Raw genomic sequence first — 11449 nt, forward strand, 5'->3', positions numbered from 1 at the left:
TGACTGACCAATCTCCTCTAGATCATCCCACCTCCCTTCTGTCCGTGTTCAACCCCGTGAACATGGTGTACTTTGTCTTTTTCTTATCTTAGGTGAAATCCAATTGAAACAGAACTTTGACTTCATAACATTATGAGCAGGGCTTTTGTACATAAACTGAACGTATGGGATCAGAGGGTTCAGATGGACCTAGGCAGTTGAATTTAAACAGCGTTCCTATATTTACTCCCATTAAAAATGACTGAATTACATCTTATTTCTACTGAACAGTCTTTTTACAAATTTGACATATATAGAACAATTTGACATACCAGTATACGCCAATATAAACTTGAACTCATTATGTCTATTAATGAGCGTCAGTGTTACTTTAGTATTATGAATACACTGTTATACCTTCTTATATTTTATATTAGTACTTCAACTTATTTCAGTTATTTTGCAGTGCAACATTTCTAATTTTTAAGTCTATGAAGTTTTTTTTTTATCAATATTTATATTTTATTATATTTCAGCTTATTTCAGTTGACACAATTTTTAACAGTTTTAGATGTGAGGTATGTATTTGCAGCTTTTTTATATTTTTATTTTATGATATTTTCCTTAATTTTATGTACGTGTTTTTTTCCCCTGAAGTTTGCCGTGCTAAATTTGGTTCTGTTGCACAAAATGATAATGTTTTACATTTGATTATGTCAGTGATCTGTTAAACAAATAAATGTACCTGCTTACACTGTCCATTGTGCTTCTGTTTTAGGTTTTTGAAGATCAGTATCCTTGTGCACTGGATGCAGAAGGAACGTTTTAAACACTGGCAGTCGACACGAATGGTGAGTCATGCGTCATTTGAGTCATTTACATTCACTGAATCATTTCCGCGGACTCATTTATGCCTGTATACTTGGAAAAGCTTGTATGAGAGAATCTGGGATGATTAAACCGTTTATAGAGCCTTTGATGATCTGTCTTTGTATTATGTGTAAATATACATGCTTTTCAGCTGAATTGTGGGTAACAGGTGAACTCTGGCTGGCCAGAACAGCTTGTGAAAGGTTAGAGGGTTTGGAATGAGAGTCTGAGGATCTGATGTGTGTGTCAGAGACAGACAGCAGGCTTGTCTTTGTGTCTTGTGTCCTTGTAAACACACAGCTTGCTCGGGCACCAGAGTTTGCTGATATTGAGCGGTCTGTGACAGGGATTGGGTGTCGCTGTCTTCATACCTTTTGAGAAGAGTTGGCTAATCCATCAAATCTGCCACTTGGGGCATAAGCGACACAAAAACGGCTGTCGGAGACAACACTATACAGAAATGAGTGACCTTCATAAACCAAAGGATTCGGTTTAACTGGGTGGGAATAAGTGGTAAAATGAGTCAACCCATTAGGAAATGTGTTGCAGGGACTTGATTGTGCATAAATGTTGCGTTTGAGGGCAGTGTTAATCAGAAGCCGGGGCAGAACTGTATGGTGCATCGTGGATTTAACCAGAAAACAGAGACCATGGCTAATACGGGTGATCCAGGGAAGGTTTTTCCTCACTGCATTTGCATATCATTAGCATGCATTGCACTGAAACAACTCAGTGGTGTTGGTGATCATCAGACCTTGCCTGGCTCACTCATGCATTTCCTAAAGGAAGTTCATTGTCTCTTTTATATATATTTATATTTATAAATCCACAACTCTTATTATTAAAATCATTTATGCCATTATGCATTCCATCATACGGGCCTTCATCCCAGCTTCAGTTAATTTGTTTGAGTATGGGGTTTGCTACGTGTCTCTCTAGCTTTCCAGCAGAATATATTCAAAAGAGGACTTTACGTAACGCCTCACTTTAAAAGTACAGCCGTGTTATGTAATCTCATGTTCTACTTTACTCTCTTGCTATAGAATTGATCAAGTTCCTGCTGCACGTATATGTATGCTTATTCACAGTCATGTATTGGGTTCAGATGTCAAAATCTATGTGAAAATCTATTATTTGTTAACCTAGCATTAAGACATAGCTGCTGAATTCGGCTCTATTTCTGCTATGTCTTTATGGAATAAAGGTTTATTACTACCTGAATTCTAAACCTCCACCAAAAAAGTACATCGCTACTGCGTACAAAACAATTAGGCAATAACACAAAGCAAAATCTCACTGAAGTCCTCCGAGCTATTTTTTTTCTAGAATTAATAACTGAAGCACAAAATTCCACGAAAAGGGCGGATTGCTTTATGGCAGCAGCAGTCGCGTACAGCTAGTGCTATATTTACGGCAGTGAATTCTACTCATCTGTAGGGGGCTCCAAACTCACAAAACAAACAAAACTACATACAGTTGCTTTAAATGTGTACAGTTTACATTGGAGCACTCGGCACTGTCATTTTGGTTTTTAGAAAACTTATTTAGAAATAATTCTATGGCTTTGTCTTGAATGATGCATTATAAATTATGCATTATGTACCATCTAGTGTACAATTTTTAGAAGGTTTTACTACGGAAAGTGACGTTGCGAGTATTAAGCATCCATAATTGCACACCTCTGCGGGGTTTTATTTATTTAGTTAGTTAATGTGTATTTGAAGTGCACTTTTTTATTGTTGAAATTTTCAGTGTGAACAATCTAATCAGTATTTATACTACAAAATGGCACAGAATAGTGCTTAAGTACACAAATTGAGACACACCTATTTTTTTTTGGCAGTAACCAGTTCAAAATGTTGGAAGATCTTAATTACGGAGCAGTAACTCTAGAATCTGTGTGATGTGGCAAGTAAATGTATGTAGAAAGAAATGACGGTTATAGCACAAGATTTCTCTCCAGATAAGCAGAGCTGGTCTCTTTACAGGTACAAAGGTCAAAGATAATTCTGCTTGCTTTTTTAAAGCTGAAATTAATGATTTTTTTTAGGAACAGTAACTTTTTATTTTCATTATTGTGCTTAATAAGTGTATATTTTCTAACAGAATATTGTTAAATGTTCAGACATCTTAACACACATTCCCATAAACCTCATACATACATTTACAACCTAAATGAGGAAAGCCTCAATACACCGTCTGTTGCCGTCTGCACATCCAGACACTTCCACTTTGCCTGATCATCAACAATTTTTAGTTTGAGAGCTTGAATAAATCATGAACATGTGCAGCTGACCAAGTATTATGTTGATTTTAAAGATGATATCTGCAAGAAGACACTGTAATATCAGTGGTGATTATCGCTCAGTTAGATGCATTGTGTCTGTTCATCCTAACAGAAAATCTGAATAAGAAAACATATCTGTTTTATGGTCTTAGAATTGCCAGCAGTTAAATGCTGCAATTACCACGTCATGTATTGATACAGTTTTGTGATGCACTTGTGTGTTCATAAACCAATTTTAAATTACTAGAAGGTTGTTGTAGAAATCACGATAGTGGGTTTACAAGTTGCAGTGACTCAAGCACATTTTCAGGCTCTGTGATCCTGACTTTCTGCCTTTGATCACTCATTAATCAGATTTTACACAGAGAGCAATTATAAATTTAAGTTAATATTTAGGGATTACCATTAATCGACCCACTATTGCAGAAGCAGATGGAAGAAAGTTTTACTCATGACTCAGTTTTGCCTTTGATTAAAATGAATTACCTCTCACATCTAACTTCAGACTTCCCCAGTGCAATTCTTAGTTCATCAATATAGAAAAAGCAGTTTAGCGCTAGTGGACAAAAAGGTTTTTCATAGGTTATTGTTCTGCCAAGACCATGAAACTAGGCCAAAGTGTATCATGCGCTTAATGAACCTGATTTTAATTTAATCTGTGCTCAAAGAAATAAAAGCTGTAAAAAGTAATTTTATCATTTATTTTTTAAGTACAAACAATTTTCATAAATATTTCCCTTGGGACCTGTAACCAAATGAGCAAATAATTGCTTTTAATTAAAAAAAATATGCAGGTAAACACTATTTACATAAATACAGACATTTACATTTTTTCTGTGCTGTGCTGCCATTTTATTTATTATTTGTACAGTTTATTCAGTTAATGTATGATAGCTGCAAATCAAAGTGTCAAATGTCATTTATAAAACACTTTGTTTTTGTAACTGAAAAAAAAGTAGAATCAGACATAAAAAACAACAACACACAATCACCTAAAATCATACTTTAGGGGAGTTTTTATTGCACATGACATGATTGCCAACAAAAGCATTTTTTTCTATTATGATATTCATGAAATGTACAGGAAAAAGAGACACATCTCAATAAATATAAAAATATTACAGTGTATAGCTGGCTACAATAACCCACCTGACATCACATGTGGTATTTTTGCAGTGGTACAGTGATATGCATATGTAAACATTGTCTTTTTCCAAAAGGTAAGCCATTTTTCTCTTTAGGGACTTATTTGAATAGTGCTTGTAAAAATGAATCATTAATAAATAGTTAAATAAAGATTTCAACAGCTGTATGAATCTGGCCTGTCTCTTGATGCTAAGTTCATAATTTCACTGTGCTCCACAACTGTAACCTTGTTAAGGCCTTAAATAGGTCTTGAGAAAACACAATGTTTCACAACGCACAGCGTTGTTTTAATGCTCTTTTTCCCCCCTAGGTAGTACTCTTCTTATTAGACTAGGAGTAGTAGCGTTTTTACAAACTCTGAGAATGTAATAAATGTGTCCGCTTAACTTATTCTTCCATTACAAATTGCACAGAGTGGCTAATCATGGTCTGTTCACTACCTTTTGCCAATCTCATTTTGTCTGAGGAACTGAATGTTGTTGACGCTGTCGGCTAGCTCAGGATACTGCTCCACCGACAGCACGTAGTATCCATCGTAGCCTTGCACTCGTCCAGTGCTGAGAAGCTGCCTCTTCTCTCCCTCAGTCCACAGGCGGGATCCTTCCTCTCCGTTTCGCACCCGCTGCTGCTCCTGTGCCCACGAGATGGCGAGAGCCCTCTGTCGGGCCAGCTCTGAAACACGCACTCGTTCCTCATCCAGAGACGCCCCGTAGCGCACGTGCAGGGTGAGAGCCCCCCTCTGAAACTCCACATCTGCGAAGCGCCGGGCGCGGCCACCTAGCACAGCTGTGGACTGCGACACCGTCACGTTCACCGCGTTCTCAAGTTCTTTCCGTCCGCTAGTAAGCCGCAGCGCTGCCAGGTCCGCTTCAGGAGAATTCATTTTAACAAAGAAGTGCGTGTCACTGCCATCTATGATAAAGTGCAAGTCTTTCAAGTAAAGTGCGCCATTGAGGATGTTGGCAACCTTGACGCAATCCTCATTAGCCAGGCTTAGTGCGCGGGTTATCACGATGCCCTTGTAAAGGGCCAGCATGATCCCGCGACCTATCAATGAATCGCTTGAGGCAAACCACAGCCAGGGTTTATCAGCCCTTTGGCTATGACCGAACTCAACCTGTGGCAGATCCCCAAATGTTAGAAATGCTTCAGCTTGTCGAATGACATGCTGCTGGACTGCAAAGCTGGCCTACAAAAGAAGACAATAAACATTTTATAGAAACGTGTGGCTCTAGTTCAATTCTAGTTTCATATGGTGAAAAAAAATCTTCAAAGGGACACTATAAGAAAAGAAAAACGCAACAACAAGGATTATAGAATAAATTATTTTTACTTTACATTTGTTTTTGGAAAAAAAGTAGACAACACATTATTTTATTATAAACTATTATTATTATTATTATTATTATTATTATTATTAAAATCCTGATACCTGATATTAATTGAAGATAATATTAATTGAAGATGTAATGATAGGATTAATTGAAGAAATGAAGAGTTTATTTGCAAAAACAGATAACTCAATTTTTTTAACTTTCAAAAATCATGTTTTTTTTTTATTGTGATCATGTTTTTATTGTGTTATCTGTATTTTAAAATTTATCAATTTTGTATTCAAGTATTATCAAAATAACCCAACTGCAGTTTGAATGAGATTAATTGGAATGCACAATGAAAAAACATGATTTTTATCGGTTTATTTGAAAAACGGATATCATGAGTTATCTGTTTTTGCAAAAATTACTGTCAGGTTATTAATAATATAATATAATAATCCAAAACCATTTTATAATTCTATTCAAGTATTCACACTCTACAAGTTTTTATTAATATTTTGATACTTAGTTTTTGTTTTAATATTGTTCAACTTAATTTTACTTAAAGTTTTAGTATTTTTTTGTCATAGTTTTTATTTATTGTTTATATAGCTTTTATTCATTTTTATTTCAGTTTTAGTTATTTTTGTACATCAATTTAAACTAAACTAAATTTAGAAATGTTGCCTTGGCATCTAGCTGAAATAATTTTAACCGAGCGCCTTGTTGGCAGAGGCTATTTACACTAACTCCGCCCACCAACATGTGATTGGCATAGTCAACGCTACAAAAGATGGCTTTTTAGGAGCACAAGCAGAACATTTAGGGGCACACCTTAAATCAGCCCGCAATGCAATTGTTCACATATATTCCCCATTTAACTGTATTACTGACAAATGCTTTGATAATAAATAGATTTAACTCATAGAAATTACAATGTGCAGTATTCTTTTATCATATATATATATTTTGCATTAATAAGTGCAGTTACTAATAATATTACATATTCATTTCTTGTTTATTTCATGTTTATACACATTTGACAGTAAAGCACTAAGCTTGAGTTGGGACAGTAACGTGCAAAACCAATTTTTTATGTAGAAAAGGTATATATTGTACTCTTATTAAATGTACCATTATTCTTCTATAGTCTTATATGGAACTGACCAACAACTTCAGTGATTATGTATGATTTAGTTGCAAATTGAAGAAAAATTTTTTTTCAAAGCACTTTGTGACTTTTCTTACTTCATACACAAAAAAGAGCAAATCTCTGACAAAATCTGATTACTTGATATGATATTTTAGAATACTGATTTTATAATTGTGATTTTATCATTTCAAAATATAAAGGAAAAAGTATAAATGAATGACTAATAAGCCAATATGTGCTCCTCTGCTGCTATCTACAAGTTATAATGGTGATTTGATGTATTTTTTAATTTTACATAAGCATTTGTTCATCACAGTATATTTTGGTCATCCCATTAAAAATATCATTCAAATTGGATCATTTTGGAGCTTTAAAGTGCTGGAAACAGTTGTGTGAAATGCTTGAAAGTCATTGAAAATTGCTTGAATTTCTCTCTCAAAAGGTAGCCTGAAATAAATAATGTAATAACATTGGACTATTTCTGCCACAACACCATGGTTACAGTTAGCATTACTGCTTCTGGTTTTCTACATCAGCGCCATTTGATCTGTTTATAACAGATTTCTGTGCAGAATTTGAATGCTTCTCACTACATCTCGCAGCAACCTTATTAATTCTGTAGCGAGTTCAAACGCTTCTCACTGGATCTCGCAGCACTGTGCGGTAACAGTGTCGCGAAATCAACTTTGGTTACTGAGTAAAGCTGTTCTGATAGTTTGTTTGCGTCGCGGTCCGAGCTGATAAACGGTCCGCGCTGCGCAGCTCAAACGAGTAGCGGGATTTTGTTACGCTTTTGTTTAGTTTGCCGTTTGATGTTTCTCATATGCTACAGAAATGGCAGTGTTTATGAGTTAAACAACAAGGTGGTCGCGCCAATGCGACCGCTCACAAAATTTAGTTGCACCAGCAGAAAAAATGGTCGCAAAATGCAACCATTTGGTCGCAGTCTGGAGCCCTGAAATATCAGGTAGGGTTACGGTAGGTGTAGGGATGGCTTTATTGTCCCAATAAATTGGCATCCATTTAATAATTTGAATTAAAATTATAATACATTATTATTGCATACTGTTTTATAATGTACTACAATACTGAGGTGCAGATAATTGCCACTATTTGCATTAAGTAGTATAAATAGCAGAAAATCCTGCTGTTTAACATAGTGTAAATAGAATCTATAGCTATTTGCACTTAATGTAAATAGCATCTATCGCTAAGAAAATATACTATTTACACTTAGTGTAAGCATCTATTACTATTTTCACTTAGTGTAAATAGCCTCTATCACTATTTACACTTTTAATTAACAAAATAATTTTTTAATTAACATTTCTTTTATTTCAAGTGATTTTTAATGGTTTTAGTTTAGTCAACTATAATAACCCTTTATGCTAGTATGTGAAGATATTCATCCAAAAATAAACTTACTGTCAGGTCGTCCCACACTTGACTTTTGGCCAGTTCATAGGAGGCTTGTGTCATCTCAGAAATAGGGACAGGGAAACCAGGGATACTATTATGGAGATGGAATCCAAATGTGACCAGCCAGCTGTTCACATCTGTAGCAAATATCAATGAATAAATTTAAAATCATAATTTGCATGGGGGAAATGTGCAATGTATAGCAGATAGATTACTTGCAGAATTTGTTTCAATATGCGGATACAGTAGATGCAGTGAATCCATGCCATACCTGTTAAGTAGTCTCTAACTTTCTGCACTTTACTTATAGGGTTGTTGTTTCGGAACATATAGAGATTGAAAGGGCCTGGATTCTTGCTGATTTTCTCCCACTGCATGAAGTCAGGTGCAGTCCAGCGACCCGACATGATGTCATAATCCCGCACTCCAAAATTAAGCAGTTTTGTTAGAGGGTCATAAAGTCCTCCATGAAACCCAATCACCAACTGGATATCAGGATTGGAGTCTGAGTAGACTTCGCCATAAGCCGTATAATGAACCTGCTTGAGGAGGGCACCATCGCTGCCAAAGACAGCCAATGGCGTTCCTATGTTATCACAGGCAATGTAGAACTCCGCTCCACTGCTGATCTCCATTGCAAACAGGTGCCCCTGCAGGTCATAGTATAGAGAGGTAATCTGTGAGCTGGAATGGTTGTAGACATGCGTTATCCTGCTTGGGTAGCTCAGATCAGCATAGAAGAACTGCAGATGTTGTCCCATGCTGGACTTTGTGGAGACTCTTCTTCCCAAACCATCGTAACGGTACTGGACTGACCAGCCAGTGGATTTACTGTAGACACGTTCTAGGTGGCCATTGGAGCTGTATTGGAAGATCTCAGAGCCTCTCTGACGAAGAAACCCATCTTCGTCCAACTCATACTGCAGGTCTCCTAGACGTGTTATACGGTCTCGTAGGTCATAACGTAGGGGCATGATTCGAGCACTGTTTGCTGGACTCAGCAGGTGTATGTTCCCATTTAAGTCATAGCTGTAGCGCCATATCATTTTCTCATTGAGGTAGACGGTCTGCAACTGTCCGTCCACATCATATTCATAGCTATACTTGGTGGCATTGGCGAACGGGCCAATCTTCATCTCCCGCTTGGTGACTCGGCCCATATCGTCATACTGGACCGTGATCCAGAAGAGCAGAGAACGGAAGAGCTCATACTGAATCTCTCGAACCCGACCGTGCCCGTCAAGGTGTTTGGTGTAAGTCATGACAGAGGTAGAGATGATCTGGTTGATGTCATAATAGATAACGCCAAATTTGCCGAACTGCTCCACCTTCCCTGAGATGTCATCATACTGATAAAGATCAATAGGCAGCGGGGTTTCATTGATGACCCCCTGAATACTCGTCACACGCAGACTACTGTCGTAAGCATAGTCGAAGCGAGCGTTTACCATCCCGTCCTCGCTGAAGCGGTAGATCTGCCGGTCTACCAGCGGGCCAAGCTGCCTGTATCTAATGGTGCATATAAAACCCTCACTCTGCAGATTGACCGTCTTCAGCACACCTGCCGTCTCGTCGTAGGTGAAGCTGACACGAGTGCTGTCGTACAGAACCTCCGAGAGTTTGTTGTGCCAGCGGTACCGGTAAAGGACTCTCCGTCCCGTGCCCAGCTGTGCCACTCTCAGGAGCCTCCCATCCTCACTGTAGTCTACAGCGACGGAAGCGTTGCTCTCAGGCATATGGTAAAGGTTGCGGTAGTAAGACACCGAGCGTATGGTCTCCATAGTGTATCGTGCCACAGTAGGCATAGTGACTGCAGAAAGGCCTCCCTGAGGGTCATATTCAAAGACATACTGCCGCTGACTCGCCAGGATCAGGACAGTGGACTAGAACGAGAAGAAAACAACTTGCATAAACCAGGGGGAATTAAAATCAACTAACTTTGTCAATTGTCACACTAGTTGGTTAATCTTATTAGGTTACAAGAGTTTTTGCTATATAAAAGGCATAGTTCACCCAAAAGTTACAATTCTTTATCATTTACTGGCCCTCATTTCACTTGTTGACAACCATCTTTTTTCTTTCCTTTTATCCACCTTATTCCTAAATGCAGAAGTAAGCCTATGGGCGAGACTTCTGGTTCATTAGCCGCATATAGGGAAATAACGAGAAGAATAACAACGTGCAGTAATCAGTAAAACTGTTTGCATTACAAACCAGTGTGTTCATAATTAAGACAATACACTAAAATAATATGGTAAGACACACCAATTTGCATTATCGAGCAGAAAATTAGCGGTTTTGTACAGCTAAATATAGCTGGAAGCAAATGAGACCGGAAGCAAGACCCATAAAATTTACAAACGGTCGCGCCCATTTTTACGTGAAGAATAAGGTGGATAGAAAAAAGACATTCTAAGAAAAGTCAAAAGGATGAAATGATTCTAGCATGTCTTTTTACTCTTGTTAATCTTGATGGTCTACTTTTTAGGGAAAAAAACAGCTTGGATGTGGATGCAAAATGTTTTCTTTTTTGTTCCATGGAAGAAAAATAGGGCTGCCACTAACGACAATTTTTATTTCGATTAATCTATCGACTAATTTATTGATTAATCTAAACGATTAATTTACTTAAGAATATTTTATTAAACTATATATCATTAAACCAAATTAAATCCAAAAGTAAAAAAGTAAAGTGCAACAAGTAAGTTTCCATCTCATAGTCCAAATCACTGAAATCAAAGGTCAGTATTATAGTGTAAGAATGACAACATATCCACGTGTTCTAGTCTACTAATAATAAAATTATAAGCAAAAAACACTTTTTAAAGGAGTATTTACCATAAATATTATTTACCAGAATTTATTTAGGAGAAAAATGTAAATGTGCAGTATTTCTGAAAAAAAAACAAAAAAAAGGATTTCATAGTACCCTATAATTATAATAAATTTTTTTGTGGTAATATAAATAGATGTAAGTGAACAATAGCCTTTAAAATAACTTATAATACATATATAATATCAATGAGGCAATAATAATTAGTTCAAATAAAGTATCAAAGCAAGAAATCATATGGTTTTATTGAACAAAATTGTTAAAATACATAATGTATTTATAAACAATAGAGCTAATGTACATTACGCATTACAACAAAGGCCTGCAGGGGGCGCCAATGGCCTGACAGTTGTTTTTACACATTACTGTGCGAGCTAATCCTTGTTTAATATTGACCAAGCACCATTTCATTCAAATGTCCACTTAATCTTTAATATTTGGCCATT

The 11449-nt window shown here is 36.7% G+C and overlaps 1 protein-coding gene across 1 annotated transcript in view; it reads right to left on the reverse strand.

Annotated features, from left to right (window-relative positions):
* Window positions 1-3982: 3982 nt before the first annotated feature.
* LOC107669074 (teneurin-3-like) overlaps window positions 3983-11449 on the reverse strand; it is a 119408-nt gene continuing 111941 nt past the window's right edge. Inside the window, 3 exon segments of the mRNA XM_016461169.1 lie at window positions 3983-5471; window positions 8177-8307; window positions 8442-10053. Of these exon segments, the coding sequence (XP_016316655.1) occupies window positions 4719-5471; window positions 8177-8307; window positions 8442-10053 (2496 nt within the window). The 3' untranslated portion in view covers window positions 3983-4718.

This window comes from Sinocyclocheilus anshuiensis, unplaced genomic scaffold, assembly GCF_001515605.1.
Source record: "Sinocyclocheilus anshuiensis isolate Anshui unplaced genomic scaffold, SAMN03320099.WGS_v1.1 scaffold124, whole genome shotgun sequence".
Taxonomy (NCBI): domain Eukaryota; kingdom Metazoa; phylum Chordata; class Actinopteri; order Cypriniformes; family Cyprinidae; genus Sinocyclocheilus; species Sinocyclocheilus anshuiensis.